At 37.6% G+C, this 27,329-nt stretch overlaps 2 protein-coding genes across 3 annotated transcripts; both read left to right on the top strand.

The window, feature by feature from the left end:
• The first annotated feature begins 163 nt into the window (after nt 1-163).
• Nucleotides 164-9,298, top strand: LOC105438420 (protein sidekick-2-like). Its single transcript, XM_030988202.1, has 9 exons — nt 164-737; nt 1,184-1,498; nt 3,140-3,207; nt 3,626-3,857; nt 4,227-4,529; nt 4,999-5,316; nt 6,084-6,389; nt 9,080-9,249; nt 9,281-9,298. The coding sequence occupies exons 2-9, from the start codon at nt 1,225-1,227 to the stop codon at nt 9,296-9,298; spliced, it is 1,689 nt and encodes a 562-aa protein (XP_030844062.1). The 5' UTR covers nt 164-737; nt 1,184-1,224.
• LOC115925178 (receptor-type tyrosine-protein phosphatase delta-like) lies at nt 9,240-26,292 on the top strand. Of its 2 annotated transcripts, XR_004064584.1 has the most exons (14): nt 9,240-9,364; nt 9,794-10,120; nt 10,594-10,731; nt 12,263-12,415; nt 13,158-13,408; nt 14,006-14,081; nt 14,982-15,085; nt 15,725-15,935; nt 16,666-16,765; nt 18,098-18,341; nt 19,844-19,883; nt 21,356-21,464; nt 21,852-22,987; nt 26,182-26,292. XR_004064584.1 is itself a non-coding variant. In XM_030988600.1 (13 exons), the coding sequence occupies exons 1-13, from the start codon at nt 9,337-9,339 to the stop codon at nt 21,877-21,879; spliced, it is 1,809 nt and encodes a 602-aa protein (XP_030844460.1). In that variant the 5' UTR covers nt 9,240-9,336; the 3' UTR covers nt 21,880-23,185. The 2 variants fall into 2 exon arrangements, 1 of the variants encoding a protein (XP_030844460.1); XM_030988600.1 differs by lacking the exon at nt 26,182-26,292 and having other exon boundaries at nt 21,852-23,185.
• The last annotated feature ends 1,037 nt before the right edge of the window (nt 26,293-27,329 follow it).

The raw sequence follows: 27,329 nt of genomic DNA on the forward strand, positions 1-27,329 counted from the left end.
CTACTGCAGTTTACCGCTAAATATCTGAACGCGTTATGTACACAAATATGAGAGGCATAGACCTTCTATGCTGTGATAGAAAGAGATTGATATATTTTCAAGGGAATATAAATAAAGACTAAAAATATAACTGTCCTGCGAAACTGCTACTGGCCATTATTGGATCAGAATACCTATACCTAATTGCTTTGATTATGTTATCTAAACATGTAAAAGTTTGTGTGGGTAAAGAGAATGTACGTGCGTAAGGTTTAACATCAGATATTTATAAAAATGTTTCCTCTTCTCCTCATCTACATATTCAGCGATTCCCGGTACAAAATCGACAAGTTCTGGTACCACTTCTTCAATCATCCCCACCATTGAAACCACTCCTGTTATAACTGAAGCTACTACTAGTGCTACCACTCCTGCTCCCACTACCGTCCCCCCTCAGCCGATTCCGTCTTCTGCCATAGAGAGCTTCTTCTACACCAAGGTTAACAATGACGTCCCTACAACATTGGTTTGTGTCGTGACAGGATCACCTCCACCGACCTCTGAAAACATCAGCGTCACCTATGCAGCCGGTGGAGATGAAGGAATTGTCCTTCTGGAGACCAATGTCAATGAATCAACCAGGACATCCCGGTACCAGGTTAGGGTGAGTCTCGCTGAGGCACCCCAGAATTTCAATTGTCTTTTGCGCAGACTGGACGGAGAAAGTGTCTCGAAAGATCTGGCTGTCTCTGTTTATGGTAAGTAATTCTGAACCTCAATAGCATTTTGTAATAGCAATGCATTGACGAGCATCAAAGTTTGTACCTTTCTGAAATACTCTCAGAGTAAGAAAACTGTTACGTTTTGATATACAATGTACTTACAAAATGCCAGAAACTATATTCATTCGTATTCGCCCCTGTGGACATTTCTCCTGTATCAAAAACATAGGATAACTTGAATAAGACTTGCATATGATTTTCTGTTTCGTTTTCCTTTTGTCGTTGTTGTTTTTTGTTTATTTGTCGAAGATTATTTCCAGATGTTGGTGCGAGGTGTGTCATAGGGGGTTGAGATATAACATTTATGTCATACACAACATTCATGATTTCTCTGTAACAACCATTACATTTTTGTCTAAATACAAAGTCTTAAAATTTGATGGCTTCATAGAACCTTTTTTTAAATTCAATTTTCGTTTCAGAACCTCCAAGCTTTGTTGAAGCTAACATACTGGTCCAAGACATGACATCTCACTCAATCACCATAAGGTGGACACCTTGGATTGAGAATAATGATCGTGGTAATGGGCCTGTGATTGGATATCGAGTCTACTACAACACACCCGGACAGGATGACATAGCCAGCGCTTCAGGAGATCTCATCAGAGATACACATTTCACGATCACTAATTTGACACTAGACACAGAGTATGATTTCAGAATGACTGCTTCTAGAGAGGGGCCAGCTGGTGAAGGGACGTACAGCCAAGTAGCTAGTGCTAGGACAAAGTGTACTGGTAAGAACAGTATACTATTATCATGAAAATTAATAATGGGTAGATCATCAACATAATTTTAACGGGCGCAGTCGGGATGGAGTTCACTCGTTGACGTCGCTCGCATCTTTCAATCGTGACCTTATATTATTAACACCTTCTAACATAATGTAATCATTTTTGGGAATTCTTTAATAAGAAAATGGGGAATTTAAAGACTCTAGGGTATAGATGTTGGCTAGCCTAAATTAATGCTCACGCAAGGCCATGGCCAAGTCACAAACGCATACAATTACACTCTTACAGTCTCTGCGAGAAAAGAGTATCGAACATTGATTTTTAAGTAAATGATGTTTATTCAAAAGAAACATGAAGGTGGTATCCGATATATTAACTTGCCACAACCTATTTACTCACATGTATACTGGTTCTTTCCCTTTTTGGCTTTAAAAACTCCCGAGCAACATCTTCCCAGCTCCTTCTAAATACTTCAAACTCGACTCCGAAAAGTACCTCGGCCTCAGCTCCAAACTTTTACACACTCCCCAAAACCTTGCCCAAATTAAAGCTAGTCTCCCAATTCAGACCTCCCTAGCAATCGGTGGAGCATCCAATTTCTGTAACAATAATTTTGAAATTACGGGCAATTATATCATTGAAAATTGTTGGTGGGTAAAGTAAGTTAAATTATGAAATTAATCTGTTGTCAAAAATTGTACAAAGATGTTGAAAATAAAAGCACTCAACCAAGCGTTAAAGGTACTATGTCCCATTTGCAGGCCCAACAAAATGAAAAAGTTAAATTCCAACGGCATTTGAAAGATAATAGTAATTTAGAACTTCCCTAAAAAAAGTGGGGCTTGAAAATGTCTTCAATTGGGAAAATAACGACTATTAGTTGTCAAATCGACTTAGGAGCTATAGAGTCAATAAGTAATAGTCTTGATTTTCAGACCATTGCACCGAATGGTCATACGTTTTATGCTGTGCAAAGATTCAATCAGTTTAATGTTGGCCATCACAAAAAGTGGGTTATTGATGTAGACAAATGCTCATGTACCCTTTACAGCTCATTTTATGTATGTTATTACCAAAGAAGAAAAGAAGCCAGTCAGTCACTCAATAGTGGCTGGCAGTGAAGTCTACCAAGTAAACGGGTTTCCTTGCATAATTTGAATATTAGGACACTGCTAACGTTTCAATTTCACAGATAGGACATACATGACATATTCATAACTTCTGCAAAGTTCTACAGAATTTGAGGTTGGCTGCAAAAGGGACATAGAACCTTTAACTCGCAGGTTCCGCCATTGTCATTTCTCGAGAGTATATTGTGGCGAAATTACCATAAGTAATGATAAATATTATAAAAATAACAGTTTAGTTTATTTGATATTATGATTACCTTTTCTCTTGACCATTAGGACCTTAACAGCGATCCTTTGAGGTTTCAAATTTGTTTATTGTTAAATTTCCCGCTCTCAAATGTTAGGCTGGTAAATATGGACTCACTGTAGTGAATTCACCCTAAAGGCAAAATAATTTGTACACAGTACAATATTCACGTGACATGAATATTGTATAGTTATTTGTATTAACCAGCAACTGAATTACAACCAAAACAACTTAATTGTCTTCGTTTTGTTGTAATTTTTTTTGCAGCACCTTCTCAGGCGCCTGTTTTGTCTGTGAGAAATAGAGGTCAAACACCCATCACTTTGGATTGGGAGGTGAGCTAAGAATGACTTCAATGCATTTAATTTCTTATTATTACTATCAAGAAGCACATTTCAGTTCAATTTACTTCATTCAATAATTAAAATTTGCTTAATTGGAAGAAAAAACAAAGGATTTAACTTTTCAGTATGCGCGCTTATAAACGGATCTAAATACTTCAATTTAAAATACACAGAGATACACATTGCAAAAAGTCCTCTCGAAGTATCATTTTTTACATTAATTAGTTTGGATAAAGCGTTTTGTATGTTTACTCTGTATAATTATATAAAACATAAGAAATCATCAATGAAGATTTGTCCGGATTATATTGAAAATCTAAGGTTTGACGGTAAATGTGGTAATTTTACATTTCGCTAATTTGTCAAATTGGCGCACTATTAAATTGTTTCCTATTCATATTACTATCAGGTAATACCAGAGGGATCATGGGGATGCAGTGCCCTTTCTGGATTAGCAATCAATGTTAGCACCAATGGACAAAATGGCTTGCCTCGAACCTTGTCATTTGATACTACGGCAGGTACTGCTAACATTGGACAGCTTGAGGATTGTAGTACGTATAACATCAGCGCAGCATTTAGAAACAAAGACGAGCTGGGGATCTATTCAGAAATGTTGTCAGTGAGCACGTCTTTGATACGTAAGAAAATGTGTTTTCTTATTTATATGTTTATTTGCGTTGAGTTGTACAATGATAACGCTTGAGCTGAAATACATTTACAATACCTTATATTCGCTTATTCATTATGGCAAGTTAGTTTGTTTTCTACTCCTTCTTTATCCTTGACAGATGATAGAAAATTAACCAGAAAGACTATATCATTACGCTTAAAGTGAAATGTATATCATTGAATCATTTAGTAAATTTTAAGAAAACAGGAAATTTCAGGAGTACATGGTAGTCAAATATGGTCTAAATGCTATCATCATTCAATTTTTTCTTAACATTTTCTTTCAATTTGCAAATTGCAAGTTCCGTTATACCTGTATATTTCAAATTCATTTCCAGGACCCGCACGTGTAGAAACCTTACAGATGTCTGCTTCAACCACACAAATGGAAGTAAGCTGGGCACTATCATCTAGCATATGCTCCCCTGACTACTATATCATACGCTACAGTCTCTATCAGAAGCTTGCCTGCCAATCCCCAGAAACCACCCCAACAGAGTTTGAAGTGAACACCAACGCCAAACAATTCAATAATCTAGTGGGGTTGGAGCCTTACTCGCGATACCAGATCACAGTTACAGCTGTAAATGGTGCCGGGCAGAGTGAACCCGCGATTGGCTATTCAGATACCAGGCCAGGACGTAAGTTATGAACTAATAAGCAAAATATCCTTTCCCCATAATAGTTTTAAGAAATGTACAAGGTGATGTATTATGTTATCCGTGTTGTAATTAAGCATATTGGATATAATATAAAGGAACAAAGTTGTTATTGGTCCAAATTAAGCTCGTCACGTATTTTCGATTGCGAGTATCGTAATAAAAATATTTCCCTCCCGCTTATGAAAATATACCCCCTTGCTAAAATATAAGTCCAAATAATACTATATCATATACATTACCAGTCAAAATCCGTATAAGATTCCATGCATATATACGCATTGATTTAAAGAATAAAATATTCACGAATTTTGCTTTATTTCAATTTTGAATGGTACAGAATTGTTGCGATGTAAATCCCCTTCACCCCTCACGCTAGCCTTACTACGTAAGCAAACAACACGTCAAGTTTGATTTACATATGTTCACTTATATCTCTGATTCACTTTAGCACCGTCCAACATTACAAATGTCAGGGTTAATCCAGAAAGAACGTCTCCAACACGATTAGGATTCACCTGGCAACCTCTCAACTGTAGAAATGTGAATGGAGTCTTCTGGTACTACTTTGCAAGAATCTACAAGGATGGTGATGTGAGTAATCAAGCGAGTGGGAGGACATACTTGGATGATGACATTTCATACTCATCAGTAGAGTTCAATGGTCTTGAGGCTTGCACGGTGTATGAACTAAATATCAATGCCGTCAACCGTGGTGTGTTTACTCCTGGAAATCTGTCTCATGCTATCGGTGTAACGGGAGTCACTTGTAAGTGTCAACAAGTACAAAGATAATACATGTTATAACCACCCTTATGATGCCACATTACCCTGCTTTGTGTACGCACTCTAAATATATTAATTTCGTTCAAAAACTGCGTAGTAAAAGATCCACATTCTTATCGTGATACCAAGGTTTCTTTACAACTAGGGTGTAGTATACACTGTCGCTCATAAAGTTGGAATATTTTTGTTTTACCCCAATTTATGGAATTATTTCAAAAATGATTTAAAAATAATAGATCTAGATAATAGTATACATTCTCAGATTTTATTGAATAATAATTTGACAATGTGTGTTTTGCGTGACTGCTAAAGCATGTGTATGATACTATGCTTATCAACTAGGGGACCTACGCCCTTAAGTCATAAATGACAGTAACGAGGATTAATGCCCCACAAAAGGGCACTAATATAGCACATAGACACGCTTTGATCCTGGGGCCTCACAGTTACGAGGCCATTGCTTTGTCACTGAACCATGACTGTACGCAGCGGGGGCTAGGGTAGGGGACAGTTTCCTTAAATAAAAAAACACAAAGAAAATGCAATAAATTTTCCATAATTTATTGCATTTTACCCCGGTTTCCAACATTAAAAAATCATCTGTGTGCCCATGCCATGAGCCATAATGCATGTTATGGTTATTGGTCGGTGTAATGTTACCCTTTTAGAATACAAGCCGCCCTCCTGAGATTTACGCTATTTCGCAATATTAAAAAATGAAAATATTCTCTCTATTTGTTTTGAATATAGTCACAAGTGCATCCGCTTATGCAACTGAGGATCAACCCGGTCTGATAGTTAATTGGCGTGTTCCGTCTCAATGTAATGTGGATTACTACAGATTATCATATCAACTCATCTCACGTAAGGCATGTCAAGATGCTCCTGTAATAGATGCTCCAGTCTACGAACTCAACATCACATCAAATACCACATATGTCTCCGAATACCTTTTAGACTTGGAATATTACGCAACTTATAGCATCTACATCATAGCTATGATAATGAGAACAGAGAGTCTACCTATGAATGTTAATGGAGACACACAAGATGGAGGTATGTAAACAATTATGCTAATACTAGCGTTTACTATGAGGAGGGCACTTGCTCCGGGTGGCACTTGAAGGCAGGCGCGCCGGAAGCAGTTTGGGATTGGGGGGGGGGGGGGCAACATTCCAGGGGGCTCACCTTCCAGAGGCAGTGGCGTAACGAGCAAAAACGTTGGAAGGGGGGGGGCAGAAGCAAAATCTGCATCACCACCACTCTTACGCGTTGCATGCAGGACCCGCGGAACGTTTTTCAAAGTGGATTATTAACGATCAGGCAGAGCGTAAATTGCCGTGGGGTCCAGGGGCTGAGCCTTCAGGAGCTCAGGGTTTTTTAGGCATTAAAATTATGGTCAGATGAGCATACAGTGAACCGCCTTAGGGCCCTTGGTGGGGTCTGGGGCAGAGCCCCCGTAAGCTCTAGGGTTTTCGGCATTTAATTACGGTCAGATGAGCATCCAGGGCTCCGCCTTAGGGCCCTTGGTGGGGTCCAGGGGGCAGAGCCCCCGGAAGCCCGGGGGTTTTAAGTATTTAATTACGGTCAGATAAGTATACAGGGTACCGCCTTAGGGCCCTTGGTGTTGAAGCATCCGTTTTAATGACTGATGTTGCAAGATCTGTAGTCATTCCTTCGGTATAAACGTCAGTTGTAAGATCTGTAGTGTAGTCAGTGGTAGAGACTGTAGTAATAGGTTTAGTCAAATCTTTTGTGACGTTTCCATTGGAAACGGTTGTTAAATCTGTTGTGAGATCGGTTGTTATACCTGTGGTAAAATCTGTTGTAAAATCAGTGGTAAAATCTGTAGTTACATCTGTAGTTAAGTCTGTAATATACTCTGTTGTTAATTTGGTTGTAAAATCGGTGGTAAAATCAGTGGTAAAATCAGTGGTAAATTTGGTTGAAGAATCAGTGGTAAAATCTGTTGTGAAATCCGTAGTTGTAAACTGAGTTGTAAAATCAGTAGTCATATCTGTAGTGAGATCAGTTGTAAACTGAGTTGTAAAATCAGTAGTCATATCTGTAGTGAAATCAGTTGTAAACTGAGTTGTAAAATCAGTAGTTATATCTGGGGTTAAGTCTGTAGTATATTTGGTTGTAAAAGCAGTGGTAAAATCTGTAGTTACATCTGGGGTTAAATCTGTGGTTAAATCTGTAGTAAATTTGGTTGTAAAATCAGTGGTAAAATCAGTGGTAAATTTGGTAGTAGAATCAGTGGTAAAATCTGTTGTGAAATCCGTAGTCATATCTGTAGTGAGATCAGTTGTAAACTGAGTTGTAAAATCAGTAGTCATATCTGTAGTGAGATCAGTTGTAAACTGAGTTGTAAAATCAGTAGTCATATCTGTAGTGAAATCAGTTGTAAACTGAGTTGTAAAATCAGTAGTCATATCTGGGGTTAAGTCTGTAGTAAATTTGGTTGTAAAATCAGTGGTAAAATCTGTAGTTACATCTGGGGTTAAATCTGTGGTTAAATCTGTAGTAAATTTGGTAGTAAGCTCTGGGGTTTCAGGCATTTAATTACGGTCAGATGAGCATATTTTGATACCTCATTTGTGACATTGGCCGGTCACTTATTTGTTTTCTCTCTCTTTCTTTCTTTTTCTCTGTAACAAACTTTTTCAAAACGTGAGGGGGGCTCAAGCCCCCGAGTCCGGCAATTTTGTAGACCCTGACAAAAAGGCTTCTAAATAAGCAAATTTTCACCCGATTGTAATTTTGGGAATTTCTAATTTTCCAACAAACGCATAAAAAGGTATGACTTACAAAAAAAATGACAAAAAATACCGGAATATCATGTCATTTCAGCAACATTTGTAAATCACTGGTATCGAATACAAAATAACGCCCCCCCCCCTCCCCCCATCAGTACGCCAGCGTTCAGGGGCTCATGAGCTTCTCACCACTACAATGTATAACAAAAAACAGACGCGCTTTCCCATTCTCTCACAATATGTCCACGATATGCGCGTATCGCTATTATAAAAACCTCCATTGATAAATATAGGTAGCATGCGCAATGTTTAGGAAATTTAATTCCTGTTAACTTTCCTTTTCTTTGAATGGAATTTTATACGTCATTTAATTCAGGTTTTTATTATTGCTATGTTCTTTTGGGTTAAAAATACAAACCATCTTTACTCCTTTACTGCTTTTATTTTTGAGGGGGGCGTGTTGGAGGGGGGGAATGCGTTTTGCACCCCCCCCCCCCACTTCCAGGGCCTATGCTTGAAGAGAGTGCAAAACACGCAAAAGAGAAAGGGTATAAAGAGGAGATAAATATCATTATAATATAAAGTCTTAATTTGCATAACAAATTTTCATTAGAAATATTTTTCGTATTAAAGTTTCAAATGCAAAATGTTCTAAAGCTTGGTCGCCTTGGTCGCCGCGTATGTTCCTTCAGGTCCCGAAATTTCGCGCCCTTCTCTTAAGGGTTCAAGTTTTATTTTAATGCAAATTATCATCAGCCCTTTAAAAATATAAGATTAAGGGCAATTGCAAAACCATTTAAAGTGATTTGGAATTGTTAAATATTTGAAAGAAATATTGTCACTTTCCGTGATGATTAATTCAATTTTTTTGATCTGGTTTAATTAATTACATCCGAATTCCTTTTTTATATTTCTGATTTGGATTTATATCTACTAACATTTGCTACGTTGTTAATTGACAATTCAACACTGTGATTTTCTTCACAGACCCCTCTGCTATCGAGTCAGTGTCGTACACCTCTACTGCCCACTCCTTGCGCTTTGTGTGGGAGGAACCCTCTTGTGAAAGCCTACTTGGTGTCTTTGGTGGCTTTGACTACGAGCTCTTTGGTGGGCAGAGAACTGCCCGGTATATCTTGTACACACGAAGGAACTTTGTACACATAACTGGTCTTGATGCTTGCACAGAATATCGCTTCAGAATAAGAGTAGTTACTACCCAGCTGAGAAGGAGCGATTGGCATATGGAAATGGCAATGACTAATATATCAGGTTTGAGAAATTAGATATAGGCCTAGCGCAAAGAGCATACTGTGATATGAGGCATATTATTATTTTATTGGTTATAAATACGTGAATTATGCAATTTTTCCGTTGTACACATTGCACTCTAGGCGATTAAAGAGTAATTGTTTATAATATAAAGTATGGGGGAACTGTATGTTTCAAATTCCAATTTATATCGGTTTTGCTACAGGCCATCTCTTAACGTTGCTCCAGGATAGGTAAATAGCTTTTGCTGCTGTAAAGGCTTATAAAATATACAAATCTAACATAAATTAGAAAAAATAAATTAATTGGAGTCAATACATATGCTAAAGATAGAGATTAGATTGTAATCACAGTGTAATCAATTAATTATTGGGAACCTGAATTGGCCCGTATGAAATGTTTATTCCTTCCTTTCTGAACACTTATCAGCTCCTGGAATGCCAGTTATTACAGAGCTTACCCCGCATCAGGAAGACAGTGGCACTACTGGTCTAACAGTAACATGGCAACCTCCTTCCTCACCTCCATGCCAGCCTACACATTATGAAATCAAGTACTATGTTCTTCGAGGCGATATGTGTGAGGATACCTCGAGTGATCGTATAATGATTTCAGCAGGGACCGTCAATGGTTCAACTTTCACCTTCAATGTCCTGGAGTTGCGTCCCAACTCTGAGTACATGGTGTTCGTGAGAGGCAGAACCAGTAGCGGTTATGGCGATTCAGATTCCCAATCAGCTACTACAGGATATTCATGTTAGTATTGTGTGTGGGTGTATGTGTGTATGTGTATGGACGGGTGGGGTGTGTGTTTATGGTGTGAGTATGAGGGTGTGTGTGTGTGTGTGTGTCCCTCTGAATCAGCTGTAGGAGAAAACAGTGAGTTGACAGTACTGCTAGACCAATTTACAGCTCGTGATCTACTTTATACGACGCTAGATTTAAGTAAGTTCTTTATTTGACTAATTTGAATACAAGGGGAACCATAATTCTAACTGGTAGTTGAACGAATATACTTTGAATAAGACCTTGCAAAATATCAGTGGAGAATATGTTATATGAAGTGAGCTGGCCTGGAATTTCAGTTTAAAAAAGGTATACTACAGGGGGTTTGAGAATGTTTACGAAGACAACATGTAGATTAGCTGATAGGAAGGAAATGTAGATCGAGTACAAATTGAAGAATAAGAAAAATGAATGAGAATGAGGTTTCCTCCCCTATTTTACAGATCCTACTGGTCCTCCAACTAATATCCAGTCCACTTCCACCAAGAAACGCAGTATTGTCTTCTCTTGGGAGAAACCAGAATGTGGTCATCGGAATGGACCAATCTCAAGCTACGAAGTTATGCTCTCCAATTATACAGGTAACCTAAATATGAAATAGGGTATGAATACTAAATATGGTGAAATCCCAGAGATTGCTTGTTTGAAAGTAAAGTTTAAATTTTAAAAATCTATCTTAAAGGGTACCTGTCCTTGGCATCATCCTTGGTAGTGCTTCTACAATTCATTAAATACATATAAATTGTACTCATTTCGTGTGTTAGAATGATAAAGGATAATTTCATCTATAAAATGTCAAGGTAAAACCTTGACAGCATAGATCTCCTAGCTGAATTGCTTGCTGTTGCTGAATGAAAATATGTTCTAGTGTCATATTTCTTGGCAAAAACTGACCTGCTTTTTTTTCTCTGGTAGATGAAATTGATAGATTCGACGAATAACACTAGATAACACCGAATAGATAAATATTTTTGTTTATTCTAAGCGCCAACCAATGTAGATTTTTTGCAATTATTTTTGGAAATAATAATAATAATAATGACACTAATTTCATTTAACGCACAGGTGGTATTGTCTAACTCAGTATAATCATTCAACATGAGTTTTTGTGTGGATATACCTTTAGGATATTCTGAACGTAGAATCTCGATTAATGATGAATTATGGTATGTACTGAAGTACTGCTGTAAGCTAGAGGGTGTATTTGTCAGTGATGTGTGGATAAAAATAGTTAACCCGGTGGCAGTTAATGGTTTGCATTGTTCTATTCCAGGGGCCTCATTTCGAGATTTCCTTAAAAAAATAATCAGTCTAGCTATGTTTCCGATGTACTAGCTTTATATTTCAGATTAAAATTTACGCATAATGTTTTGTAAAGGTGTTGTAGTCTAATAGATAAGTCTCCGGACTGTAGACCACAAGGTACGGGATTCAAATTCCAACACGACACTAATGTAATTTAGCAAGACGTTACACTTGCCACACTCTACTCAATTATAAATTTGTACATGATATGCTCGGCTATAAGTAGGGTAATAACTGTCTAAGGGACAAGTTTCAAGTTTCAAGTTTATTTATCTTTCTTTCATAAAACACATTACACATATGACATGAATATAAAAGAGTGAACAGAATATGGCGTTACAATATAAAGATGAGGTGACCTTGGTTGAAAGCAAGGCTTGTGGATTTAAGGTCCCTCATGAGTAGTTTATGAGTATGTCCAAAAAGAACAAACTCATCAGATGAGAATAATGCGTACATTTAAATGCTTACAAAACTAAACTAACTAAACAACTGATAAAATATTAAACATAAATAAGTACAATAAAATCTACTGACTACTAAATAATGACTATAAACAACAGGAACAGGAATATACTACGAGTAAAAGGACTGAAGCACAGACAAAAACTAAACAAGACAGACAGATGAAAAGATGTGAGAAACGGGAGTAGAATTATGCTGACCTATATAGCAAATAATTTTCTTAAATATTGATCACAACTATAAATCTAGACGATATCGACTCAAGAAGATGAGCGTCACTGTGTGATGCATATGAACACTTTAAGAGAAGCCATTATTATTATTCTTGTTGTTCATTTTCAGGAGACGTGGTTTATCATGGTATTGTGTCAGGACCTGAGCGTGAGATATTTGACCTCATCCCCTATTCGAATTACAGCATTAGGATCAGAGCTTGGAACTATGAACTAGCAGGGGAATATGGTCCCGCGATTTGGGCACAGACAGATGAAGCAAGTAGGTCTCACAATGCATGTCTACCAATTCTATTTTGATAACGACGAAGAAAAAAATCGTTAAGGACGAAAATTATATCTTTTTAAAAATATAGCTGTTTGGTAACAATGTCAACCGTGTATGTATAGAACCAGAAATACATCTCTTCGAAAAATCATGGTGTACTAAAGATTTTGAACATTTAGACTTGATCATCTACAGGAACTAAAGTTATGAGAACATGTACAATCCCTTAATTTTCTTGTTGTTGTTACATCATTCATCTTTTTTTCATCCCCTCCCCAAACGAAAGAAAAAAGAGCATAGAGAATCTTTCCCTTTTAAATAAATGGATCCCTAATTAAGGATTTATTTCCAGTCATAAATAAGACGTAATAGAGTAATCTTGAATTCTAGATTTCGTGCACCCAAAACCCTTATTGACAGCTGTCCAGGGTGGGTTACTGTCTCTGGGTGTGCGTATGTGCTATGTGCGAGTACAATAAGATAATATCATTGCTTCAAAATATGTTGCTTCTTTCGAAGTCACAGTCAATGTAATAATCATCTAAATTGTTAACATTACTTGTTGAAATCTACCTTCCGCCAACCTAGGTTCACTATGAGGATTTTTTTAATTGATAATAACCGACAGAAAACGAAACATGATATTCTTTTATATTACTTCCGATGTGTTATAGACCATTAAGTTGTTCCGACAATAATTATCCCACGACTTTTCTCCATGATGTTTACATTACAGAGCCGGCGCCGCCAATCGGAGTAAAGCTTCCATCTTCCGACCAGGAAAGCATCACAGTAGAATGGATGTCACCGAACCCTCCTCTAGGCAAGATAATAGGTTACTACATTCTCTACTGGGAGACGTTTAGTAATAGTTCCACGCCCAGAAACGTCAGCATCTCGTGTCGGGACGGGCGTTGCTCTGACATTAACTACAGGCTTTCCGCAGTTATTCTCGAACTCCAGGCAGACACGAATTATTCGGTTCAGGCAAGTGTGATTCCTGAAGGCGTTTTCTAAAGGGATTCCGTATATTGAAAATGGGATATAAAAATACTTTTTCATAAGTATTGTGATAACGGACCTATGGTTTAAATTAGTATTCATCCGTAAAAAGAGTTTCTGTTGACAATGTCTGCAGAGATGGCATCTTCAATCTTGCGTCTAGCTAAGATAACTAAAAGATGTAAGGTTTCACGATATGTTTGTTGTAAGACAGCTCATTATAGAACTTAAGGGATGACATTTAATAGATGATGTGGGACCAAACCAGGAGAAGCAATCTGTAAGTTTCCTGATTTTTCTAATGAAATATATATATATATATATATATATATATATATATATATGAGTATGGTGCAGAATTTCTTTTACACCATCTTTGTATCTATATATTCTTTCTGATGAAATGCTTTTATAATAAACAATTCATGCTAAATGGAAACAGTGTCAGGAGGTCCATAACGTTTCCGTCCATCCATTCAAGGTCAATCTCTAAATTGTTCTTAAATTGTTTTACTCTGCATTAGTACTTTTCTGCTCTTCATCTCCCTTTTATATCACAATGTTTTTCTTTCAACTATACAGGTCATGGCGGAGACCATTCGTGGTGTTGGTGACTCAAGCCCGGTCCCACCCGTTGTCAGGATTACATCAGAAGGAAGTACGATATTTATCTTCTCATTTCTATAATGTCCCAAGTATATAGATCATTCTGGACATATTATCACCCCCTCCCCCCCCCATTTCAGAAAAGGAAAATAAAGAAAGAACGTGGAAACAAAAGCTCTAACAATGACCTGTTCATAGAACACGATCGCAGAGACTTTCAAGAAATCAACTCAAGGACAATTTCAATACCATATTGTATTAGTATTAGCTATGTAGAATTCATCTTTAGAATACGTAAGAACGCCATTGAAGTGTTCGGAAGGATATATTCTGTTGAGTATATGTTCAGGAATATTAGGCTTATTGCACAAAAAAATATCACTTTAGACAAACAGTTTTAGTTGAGTAAGAGAGGGAATAATTACACAGATGACACAGATGTAGACATAAATTTGGAGAACCATATTGAAAATCCTTCAGCCAGATCTTGGACTTAATAATTAATAATAATATGGTTATTTATATAGCGCCGGTATCCGTCAGGTTTTGACGCTCATGGCGCTTTACACATATTACCCTGGTCAGTAACTAGCGCGCAAGCCTATCAGGTACCCATTTACACCTGGGTGGAGAGTGGCAAATGTAGATCAATGTCTTGTCAAAGGACATTAGTGCTGCGGCGGGACTTGAACCCCGTACCTTGTGATTTGCATTCGGGTGACTTATCCACAACACCTCTACAATTTAACCTTCAATTTAAATAAAACGAATCTACAGTAGATGTTAAAACACTGAAATTATCTGCACAAATACAACGCAAACCAATGCATAGAGAAAAAAAGTTAACTGTATGATCATTTTGTTTTAGGTTCGAAATCTAAATGATACAATCGTACACAAATATTGACTTTTATTGCACTTGTTTGTATTAATCTTATTTCCTGCTTTACAGTTCCTAGTGAGCCTCAGGCGTTGGCTGTTTCTAGCAGATCAAAATCTTTACTGATTACCTGGAAGGAGTCGAGGTACCCCCGTGGAAGAATAATCTCCTATACGGTATTCTCTATACTTAATTTCAAGGAAAGTTCTCGTAATGCTTAAAATGTATCCGAACTGTAATCCTTTTTCTAACCTTCTCTTTGGAGTTCTTTTCTATATCAGGTAATATTTTTTCAAAGTTGAGGTTTCCAGTATTTTCGGTTAGACTAGGTGACTAGGATTCATCCGATTGCTTGAATGGGAATGATAATTATATTGATATACAAATATACTTAATCCATTGAAAAAGAAAACATATTTTAAAAATAAATATATCAACGAGCAGGAGGAAACTCATGACCCAAATGAATCATTTCTGAATCACTGAATCATATGCTGAAGTATAGGTACAGTTGTGGACTTTGTCCAACCAAGATTTGTTTAGATGAGTCAAATAAGCTTCCCAGTGTAGGTTACCAGTTGGCTATTGAAGTCTCATTAATATAGATTCGTTTGAACGCCCCTCCCCCCCCCAAAAAAAAAAAATGTATGCAGATGCATTTTACCGATCTTTTACAAATGAACGGACAAAGACCTTTTCAGTTGTTTCCGGGTCAATTATTGCAAATATCCACAAGGTGACCTTAATACACATCAGTGGATGATAGTATTATCCACATTTGCGTTATTTCTTTCTCTCTCTCTCTCTCTCACTAGCTGGCCTACAAAGTAAAAGGAAAGCCATACGACAGATCATTCCAGCCAGAAGATTCATTTACAATGAATGAGGTAGCGGGAGCCTCTTCGAGTTTTGTACTTGATGATCTGGAGCCAGCTACACTCTATGAGGTCTACGTTGTAGCGTCCACTAGCAAAGGGGAGGGAGAGTCTAGTCAGCATGTTGAAGAATTTACAGAACCTCCTGCAGGTATTGGAAGAGACTTGTAGAAAGTTTGAATACCCCCCCCCCCCCTCCCCCCCCAAAAAAAATATATATATATATATTTATATATATATATATATATATATATATATATATATATATATATTTATAATAATAATCATATAAATAAATGAATGAATGAATGATAAATAAAAGAATACATTACTAAAGTAAATAAATAAATATAACAAAATTATTTAAAAACGGATTATAATATTGTGAATGGTTTTTGTATTCCTTCTATCTTGACAATGAAGTTGAAGGCGATTTATAGACAAACCATTCAACACTAAGTTTGTCTTTGCATGCATGTTAGCTTAAGTTTTAGGGGCGTTTAACGCTGACCACAGACCCTAATGTTTAACCATTTCAATTCTCTATGACACCCCCTATGGCTTTATAAAAAACAGTGCTTACACTATTCATTATAAATCAAGATGACGGGGTTCGAATTACAACAGGGACAAAAAGCCCAGGTCCCATGTGATAAATATAAGGACTTTAGTGCGACCGTCTTCTACTTTTCTTTTCGAATAAGAAAAAAGAGAATACCATCACTATCCATCTTATAACCGACGTGTACGGCAGTGAAAACCTGATACTTAGAAATAATTACTAGTCTCGCAGGATTTTCTAATTTCAATATTAGATAAAAGTTATTGCTCAATGAGGTTTAAGTTTGATGTTGACATCTCTTTCTTGTAATGTGCCATAGCTGACGAGCTTCCAAAGCCCTACCCACCCGTGATAGTGTCTTCACCCGACGGTACGCCTACCATTCAGTTTAGCGATGCGCTTGAATCTCCATATATAACGTAAGTATTCTTGCAAGCCGTGTCTCGCGTTCTCCAGCTACATATTCCAAAAGATGATTGTCGACCTTAAATAATATCAATCTTCATATCTTATTTATGTATATATACAGTGTGAGTCCAAAAATAGTTTACACCTACAAAATTGCTAATTATTTTAAAAGTCATCTATGAACAGTAAATAATTATACACCTTATGAAAGAGTGTTTTATTCCAAATCATTTAGTAACATTTTGAGTGGTATGTGTTCATGCTTGGATGAACAGGAGGCATTGTTTTCGAGAGTGCAAAAATCGACTGGCGCCAAAGTTGCTTATGTGATGTTTGAATAAAACAGTTGGGATTTGGGTATTAATTCAGTCTTTGCAGATCCAAATAACAAAATAAATCATGCCACACATATCAAATATCGAATATCAAATGCCAACAAACATTTGTGCGTGTGTGTGTGACTTTGCTTCTGCTAAAAACATGAGCAATGCATTTCATTTGATACATTCAATTCATTCTCTCACTCCGCTAACCCCCACATAATACATACTGTAGGCATGACTTTGGCGCAAGTCGATTTTTGCACTCTCGCAAACAATGCTTCCTGTTCATCCAAGCATGAACACATACCACACATAATAATACCAAATGAATTGGGATAAAACACTCTTTCATAAGATGTAAAATGATTTACTGTTCATATATCATTTTTTAAATAACTTGAAATTGTCTAGGTGTAACCTTTTTTTTACTCACACGGTATAGACCAGCGCTTATAAACAGTAGTATTAATCGCTATATAGATGCTATTATTGTTATTATCATTATTATCATCATAATTGTATTTATTATTACCACCAATAATACCATCATCATAATTTGTATTTGTTCATTATGTTGTCAATGTCTGTCCTTTTAACACACTGCTCTTCATCTGCTCATTTTTGTAAAGAGCCTGCGGGTTTCATTACTGTCTTTGAGACAAGATGAATGGCCATTTCTAACGTCAGTGTGAATCTACATTCCTCCTATATTTTCATCATGGACTCCCTCTCGTAACATTTTTAACGTACAAGCTCTTGGTATATTAATTCTTGAATGCATTAATTCGTTAATTATGAAGGCTTTTTTACTTCAAGAAGTAATATGATTTTTTTTTTTAGAAAGTCTGCCAGTCAGTCTGATGTCATGTGATGATGTATACAAGCTGGAGCATCAACATTTTTTGCACAAGGTCCTACATAAATTTAGGTTTTCCTCGTTCTTGCTTTAGAATAAAATGATAAAATAAAGGATAGTGTCTAGAGGGTATAATCATGAAAAATATCCCTTTGAACTCTCAGGCACATACTTGTTGCTGTTGAAGAAAGACTTCCGGTAACAAGGCGCCGACGTCAACAGGCAGCGTATGGATCCTATGCCGAGAATCCTTCCTCATACATAGCAGCTAGCATCAGCAAAGATGATCTTCCGATAGAGCTAACTATAGGGGATAATGAGACTTATGGCATTTACCACAATGCACCCCTCAGAGACAAGGCGATATATGATATTCGAACAGGTGTTGAGAGCAATGTTGGAGGAAAGGTAAGATATTAATAGTGGATATGTATGTCCCAAGGGACTGACGGCCTGCCTACACGATGTTAGAGCCTACGGTTTCGTAACAGAATTATATTGTGGAAGTAATATTAAGTGCAAATATCGGTGGTAAGCAGTGGCGTAGACAGGTTTGTACACCTGGGGGGGATGACTCAGGGACGGATCTAGCTTTTTGCTAAGGGGGGGGGGGGTGACCAAAATAATGACGATGCAGAGCATCGTCCACGAGCCGCGAAGCGGCGAGCCGATTTTTTTGGGGGGTGTTTATTTGAACCCCGTAAGTGATGTTTTCCTGGCAACACAATGGAGACCATAAAAAGCAGTGCATGATAACGTCTTTTTAAATCAAGTAACAGTTAAATACACAGTTATATCCAGAGTTATCATGTGTTTGGTTAAGTTACCAGATGAGTTGAATATCTTCTCACAATATTTGCACTTGAAAGGGTTTCTCTCCAGCGTGCGTTCTTTTTTCTTTCTTTTTTTTTTTCTTTTTTCCCCTTTTTTTTTTTGTTTGTTTTTTGGGCCGCCCAAGGGGGGTTTAAACCCCCTAAACCTCCCCCGTAGATCCGCGCCTGTTTAATCTTGTGGTTATCTTGTGGTTTCCAAACCACAAGATAACCACAAAATACTTGTAAGATTTTCTTTTTCTTACCGTCTGAATTGGCTTTCACCTTGTGAATGCGGCTAATAACAATAAACACAATTACAATAATGATGAGGATTATTATTATCATCATCATAATTATTATTATTATTAATATTATAATTGTTATCATTATTATTATTACTATTATTATCATCATTATAACTTATTAAGTAAGCAAATATCATTCCCCAAAACCTGGGGGGGGGGGGATGATTGTACATGCCATCCCCCCCACCTTGTGAGGTGGGGGGGATGCATCCCCCTCATCCCCCCCGTTGTCTACGCCCCTGGTGGTAAGGGACAATAATGAGTGGCTTAAGAATAAGTGTTTTTGTCGGGTGTATCTGAAATTGTTATCATTGTCTAATATAGCTCCTTCTAGATACAGGCCCTATCAGAAATACGCAACGTGTGGTATTATTTAGAGGATAGTTTCCGTGGGGAAAAAACACAATAACACATTATGGATCAAATAATTCAAGTGATATGGGTTAGCCTTTCAAAGAATTTCAGTATTTTGTAATGATTTGTGCTACACAACTTGATGGACCATTACAAATAGGCCTATACCATTTTTTATAACTTAATCGCCTCTATGAACTCTGATGAAAGTGGTCTAACTACTTGAGTACTTGGTACCTGTTAGTACTCAGAGTCACGTGGAAGTGCAGAATATTGGCCATATATCGCAGAAGCATTAACACATGCCATGCGCTTCCCTGGTATAGAAAAGGTTCTACTAAACTTCATTTAAACTGCCACTGGATAAATACATCAACATTTCATTTCATCAATTTTTTTCCTTCATATTCCTTGTTTACATGTACCTTTTATTTAGAAATCCACTCTGTTCGGAGATCCGTCTGAAGTACAAACAGGTAGGATGGCCTATTTTATGAGAGTCTTAGCTTGAAATCGCTTTTGCTTTTGAATGGAAATTGTCCCGATTGTCCCACGTTTAAAGAGATATGGCACGTTCGCATTGCTTGTACTTGTAACTTCTTTTTAGATCAAACCAACCTCTTCAATATGTTCAATATCAATGCGGCTTAACTTACTACGAATATGTAAGCAAACATTGTTAATTAGTACCAAAACAAATGGTTCTCTACGATCCGGAAATCAAGTGGTAAATGCAGTCAAAATTCATTGAGCACATTTCTCGAAGTTAATGACTTTTGCCCAAGATTCGTGATTTGCATCAATTTTGGATGCAAGGTCTGACTAAGTTATGAATATCAATACTTCTATACCTATACTAGGTTTAAAATGCGAAAGTTTCTTTTTTGCTCATCGCGTATAGTTCCTTCAGACCCCCAAAATTCGCGCCCCAATATAAGATAAAGTTTTTATTAAGTATTCTCTCAAGGGTTCTAGATTTTTTTTAATGCAAATGCCTTTGCTTGCTCCCTATTTTATTATGATTATCAGCCCGTTGTTAAATAAATGACAAATGGTAAATGCAAAACCGTATGAAGTGATTTGTAATGGTTTAAGATTTGAAAGAAATCTTATATTTTCTGAGTTTTAAAAAATCATATCAGAATACTCATACCAGAATGCGACTCATTACTGCCATGGTTTTGACAATATGGTGTCACCGTAAGATTTTGATCATGACCGGCAGATATTTTTGCTAAGTACATTGAGAGCTACCATTGCTGAACATTGAAATTGCAATTCCTATTTGAGGTATGCTCACGATAATGGACAAATGTATTGAATTATTGAAATCGTTGCATCTTTTGAATCTAAAAACAAAGGTTTTGGTTTCGGAAACCTTGGATGTCCGCATAAGTAGAACTATATCAACTTTTATATGTATACACAGAGCATGATTTTGTATAAGATTTTGGTTTTAGTGCTCCTTGATAATCGATAGTATTACTAAATTGTTATTACTATTATATTACTATTATTATTATCATTATTTTTATAATTTAATTTTTATAATTTTTTCGTCTTGACCTCACTTTTCCATTCATTGAACAATAATCGTACACCCACACACACGCGCGCACCCACACAAATGTCCATACGTGAATCGTGAATGTCTACCTGTGATAGTAAGCTAACTACTGGGACTGGTCTTTTCGCATGCCATTACAATCAATTATGATCATAATTATGCTGCTAGTACATGTGTATCTGATTTACTTATCATTTATATATATCAACTCTGATACTACCTCAGTATTTCTAATCTAGTATCTGATTTATTAAGTATTTATCTATTAACTCTGATGCTATCTTCGTGACTTTTAACTCCTGTCATTTCTTTTCACTACCATCCTTGTTCCCACACCATCCTCTTCACCTACTGTCTCTTCTCTATCAACATCAAATTCAGCTGGAGTTCCTTCAGGTTCCATAGCAACTGTCGTAGGAAGCGCTGTTGGTGCTATTCTTGTGATTGTTATCGTTATAATTCTCATCATCATCTTTTACAAGCGAAGAAGGTTAGAGAAATACCTTATTCTTAACTTGTCCCTCTTATCAGGCCATCCTAATCGTACTGTTCCATGCAAGGTGCTAAAACCATATGGTCATTAAACAACAAGATATATTATGATTGTATTTTTGTTTGGGTCTGTATAGTAATTTAATTTATTGTTTAAAAATATGCTATTCAATGTAAATGCTCTAAATCATAACGCTTTCTTAATACCATGGCAACCAGTTTGAAAGTCGTATGTAATAGTAATTTTTTTTTTTAAATACCATTCCCCCGTACCAATTGTCATGTTGACATGTTTATATATACCTATTTATTGGGACATAATTATTGTTTCAATTACGTATTTCATTAATGCGGTTTATATCTTTGTTTTAATATTAACTTTCAGCAATGAATCAGCCCCTACTAAAGTCTAAAGGGAAGGAGTCCGATTCGTCTCCGGAGTATGAGAACCCTGTATTTGATCCGTCAAAGACAGACGTCCACACCTATCAAGACCTGCACACTGACAGCCACACCTACCAAGGTGTTAATACCGATGCGCAGAGCTACCAGAATCTTGCTGACCCTCATACCTACCAAGATCTTAAGAAACCTGATCAAGAAGCTATATACGAAGATGTAACTGACGCCATGAACAGAGACTATGTCAACGTGCTTAAGAAGAATTGAATACAAGAGATGAAGAAAGTCCATTAAGATGATTTTGAGTTATCAAAAAAAAAAGTTTTATAATTTTAAGGGGAAATATATTACAAATATATGTCTATGTCTGTTTAATTTCGTGAAGATGAAACCATGCTTTATCACTTATCGTGAAATATCAAATTGAATCTTAATAACTGAAATAAAAACTGTGCTGATGGACTGTGGCGTCTCCTCCTAAGTATCCAAATGGAATACCATGACGAAAAGCTGTCAAAAAGTATCATGGCTTCGTTTTCATTCACCATCTCTACTCGCCGTTCTCCCAAATCTGTTAATATTGGGGATCATTTGTAATATAACCTTTCTAAATAATCATGATTCGCACAGGTCTGACAAATTTGGGTAAAAATAGTTGCACACCTTGGGTACCACACTACATGAAAGTAAAGGTATGCGATTAGTTTCTTTAAAGCCTATCTGTACTAGTTTGGCCAGGAGGGATGAGACCTCCCTGTATGGTCATTGACAGGTTATCTAATAAAATTAGCTCTCAATTAAAATATGATAAAAGGGGACCATGGGGGACCAACTGTCACCACTTAGGCATTGTATTGATTACTTGTGTTAATGCCTCTCGTTGCTAGTAGAAAGAATTATTACAACTGTGATGGGTGTATCTACCGAATCTAGATACATTGTATGGACCGTCCTCAGGACGAGTTAGTCTAGTTTTTGGAGTTGAAGAACGAAGCTCAATAATGAAGATCAGCCCTTGAAATCTAACCACTTTGTGTTGTGTATTCTGTTGTTGTGGAACAAAGGACCCAGGGACAACGGGTAGAGGAAACCTCACGTAACAAATGGGGGCTCGGCCAGGTATATAAAGTGAAAAGTATGATTTTCAGGTGATTTTTGTGATCATATTAGCGCTGGCATGTTGCATTACATTGCGTGCGACGAGTTTCATACACGTTACTTATGAGCGGACTGTTCGGTGTGTACTGTGTGTGTGTTGTCGATGTCGGTTCGTTAAGATGATATCGTCGGGCACCGCTGGGGTAGCCGTTTCAGGTTCGAGCATGTGTGGTGAGAAAAACATTGTTGTCTTCTCGTGTTTCTGCATGGATTTGCAGGGTTTGACTGAGGGTTATAACAGTCAGGTTGTCTAGATTTCTCGGATATTGTAGAATCTAGGTGTTGTAAGGTTGGCTGGGGATTATAACAGCCAGGCTCTAGCTCTTTCTAGGTTATTTAGGAGGCTAGGTTTTTTGCATGATGGCTAGCGAGTTCTCGTTGGGAGAGTTTGTTAGGGATCCGTCTGCGGAGCGATTAAGCTCGTTGACTAAAGTTGAATTATTAGATGTAGCAGCTCATTATGAGGTTGTTGGCATTAAACGTTACATGCTGAAGTCGGACATTTTGAACAGGATTGTCGAGTTTCTGGTTTCTGAAGAGGTTTTGTCTTCAGAGGCGGCGGACGGTATCAGTGTGACTCCTCCAGGGTCTAGGTCTCGGTCTCCTGAATTAAATTCCCAGGCTAGGTCTTCAGTTTCGGATGAAGTGAGGATAAAGGAGTTGGAATTAGAGAGGGCGAGAGTAGAGTTGGAGAGGGAGAAACTTGTTGCCTTAAACAGAAAAGAGAGCAGAAATGCTGATAGGCATTTTGACGTTGCAAAGCATGTCAGAATGGTCCCTCCATTCGAAGAGGAAGGGGTGGAAAAGTACTTTCCACACTTTGAGAAATTAGCTCAAAGCATGGGGTGGCCTAGGGAAATGTGGGCTCACCTGATTCAGAGTAAGTTTAGCGGTAAGGTTAGGGATGCCTACTTAGCAATGTCGATGGCCGACGTGTCGGATTACGATAAAGTAAAATCGAGCGTGCTAAAAGCTTACAAACTTGTACCCGAAGCGTACAGGCAGCGATTTCGCAAAGCGCGAAAGGAAGAATCGCAAACTCATATGGAGTTTTCAAAACAAAAAGAGCAATTGTTTGACAGATGGAGCTCATCTCTCCATGTAGATCATGATTATGATAAATTGCGTGAAATTCTTCTACTTGAGGAATTCAAGCGCAGCGTGCGACTGGATGTTCGTATACATCTTGAGGAGCAGCGCGTCGATTCGCTGGATGAAGCAGCAAGAATCGCGGATGATTACGTGCTCACACACAAAATCTCACACAAAGTGAGCCTAGAACCTAAGAAAAACAGTAACTGGAGCAAAAGCCAGAAAACTAGTTCATCACAAGAAAAGGATGAAATAAAACCGCAGTCCCAGCAAGGACAGGTAACAGGGGAAAGAATGTGCTATGCTTGCAAACAGTATGGGCACATAAAGTCAAAGTGTCCTTCACTTCAGGCTAAGAAACAGGAATCTAGTGCACATCCTAATGCATTCGTACAAACTACATCAAACTCACAAAGTAGAATTGTACCAGCGAACATGGAAAAAATTCAGAAAGAGTATGAACCGTTTGTGTCTGTAGGATATGTATCTGTAGCAGAGAGTGATGTAGCAAGAAAAGTGAAAGTCTTGCGGGATACTGGTGCTTCTCAGTCCTTGATTTTGGAAAGTGCGTTGCCCTTTTGTGATAGTTCTTCTGTTGGTGCTAGTGTTTTGCTCAAAGGCATTGGAGACGGCTTTGTGGAAGCACCCCTTCATGTGGTAGACTTGAAGTCAGACCTTGTTTCTGGTATGGTGAAGATGGCAGTTAGACCATCACTTCCTGTGGAAGAGGTATCCATCATATTAGGTAATGATCTCGCCGGTGATAGAGTCGTGTCATGTCCAGTAGTGAGTTCTAGTCCTTGTGAAAGTTCTGAAACAGATGAGTTGGTTGCAGAATTTCCTGTTGTGTTCCCAGCATGTGCTGTAACTCGTTCAATGGCAAAGAAAGTTGAGTCGGAGAAGAAGTCTAATGACGTAGATGTTGACTTGGGAGATTCTTTCTTTTGTCGTTTGGTTGAAGATGAGTCTGATTCCAATGTGGATGAGAGTGCGAGAAAGGATCGTAGTGTAGGAAATAGTGAAACATCTGAACCACTATCTTTGAAAAAGAGTAAGTTGCTAAAGGAGCAACAGACAGATCCTCAGTTGATTTCTTTGAATGAGAGAGCTGTTTCTGAGGAGGAGGCATTGACTGTTGACGGAACTGGGCGTAAAACATGTAGTTTCGAGTGCATACCACCCAGAGTCCCAGGGAGCACTGGAGAGATTCCACCAGACTTTGAAGAATATGTTGAAAACTTATTGTATGGAGTCAGAGAAACAATGGGATGAGGGAGTTCCCTTGTTATTGTTTGCTGTGCGGGATGCTGTACAAGAGTCGCTTGGTTTCAGTTCTTTTGAGTTGGTATACGGTCACTCAGTACGTGGACCATTGAAGTTGCTGAAAGAGAGACTGTTATGTGATGATGCACAAACAAATGTGTTGGAGTATGTGGGTACTTTCCGTGAGAGAATGCATGAGGCGTGGGAGGTTGCCAGACAGAATTTGTCAGATTCTCAGGAGAAGATGAAGTCATGGTATGACAGGAAATCGAGAGAGGAATTTCGAGGTAGGAGATGAAGTCTTGGTCTTACTGCCAATAGTTGGTCATTCTCTGCAGGCTAGATTTTCTGGGCCGTACACTATTGCTAAGAGAGTTGGTGATGTCGACTACGTTGTCAATACTCCAGATAGGCAGAAGAAGAGACGTGTGTGTCATGTGAATATGCTTAAGCCATATATCCGAAGAGATGACGAGAGTAAAGCACAACCAGTGTTGAGTGCTGTTGAATGTGACTCAAAGTGTGAAGTTGAGAAAGAAGTGTGCAAGATTGAGAGAGAGAACCCATGTGTGAAATTGAAAAATTCAGAGGTTCTAGCACACATCAATAACAAACGAACACACTTATCTGTGAAGGAGAGGAGCGACGTGAAAGAGCTGTTGAGTGCATATCCACAGTTATTTGCTGATGTTCCCTCTCGAACTGATGTTGTTAAGCATGATGTAGGTGTGGGAGATATGACCCCAATCAAACAGGCACCATATCGTGCAAACCCAACAAAACTGAAAAATCTTGAAAAGGAAATCGACTGCGAGAGTGCTTTCAACCAGGCGAAAGCCCTCTTATCTACCAATCCGGTACTGATGGCTCTGGATTTCAACCAGCCGTTCAGCATGATGGTGGACGCGAGCGATGTGGGTGCTGGTGCAGTTCTTACTCAAGCAGACGCTGAAGGTATCGACAGACCCATATCATTCTTCTCAAAGAAACTGTGGAAAAAGAAACATTGACTTTGATACTTGCACTTGAACGTTTCGACGTGTATGTCAGTGGATCTCAACATCCAGTGAGGGTATTAACTGATCATAATCCCCTGACATTCCTCAACAGAATGAAAAACAAAAACCAAAGACTGACGCTATGGAGTTTGCTGCTCCAAGAATACAAATTGGACATTCTACATGTGCCAGGATATTTCTTGGACAGTTGAACACTTACAGTAAAGCATCATTCTTGAACAGTTGAACATTGGTGAATTCATTGGAACTCTATGTGAAAAAGGAAACCAGAACTTTTAACTTTGATGGTTTCTTTAATAATCACAAAGCATTGTGAACATAGACTGATTGGACTCATTGAAACTGTTTATTGGACTCACAGAAAAATGTATTTTTCTTATGTTTGCTTTCCAGATGTCTGTAAACCAGTGTATATATGTATGTGATATGCTTATCGTATTCGTTGACGAATTTGAACATGCATGATAATATTATTGTGTTAAAACCCTTTTGGTACAAACACAAGGAACTAGAAAGCCTAGTGAGTCATCATTTTGTCTGTGCATGTTTATATATGAAAATAGAAACAGTAAATTGATTTATATGTTTTATCCAAAGCAGGATAAATATATTAAAAGAAGGAACTTTGGAACAAAAAGTATTTTGGTGGCTTACCATATTTTTGGTTATGGATATAAAGTAATCAAAGTTATTCTTGAAAATATTCAATACTCGACCAACACAGATGATATGGTTTTACACTACAATGCAAAATTTCAGATTAATAGTAACATGTTTTTACAACTGACGTGAAGGCTATATTATATTATCTTTCAGACAGGTTTAATGTTGCTGGAGTTTGTTTAGTATTATTTTTATGCAAAGAAATATGTTTAGATTCAAACTTGCGAAGAAGCATGAAGACATATTAATATTGATAGGTCATTTAA

The sequence above is a fragment of the Strongylocentrotus purpuratus genome, unplaced genomic scaffold (assembly GCF_000002235.5).
Source record: "Strongylocentrotus purpuratus isolate Spur 01 unplaced genomic scaffold, Spur_5.0 spur5_contig_840, whole genome shotgun sequence".
Classification (NCBI taxonomy): Eukaryota; Metazoa; Echinodermata; class Echinoidea; order Camarodonta; family Strongylocentrotidae; genus Strongylocentrotus; species Strongylocentrotus purpuratus.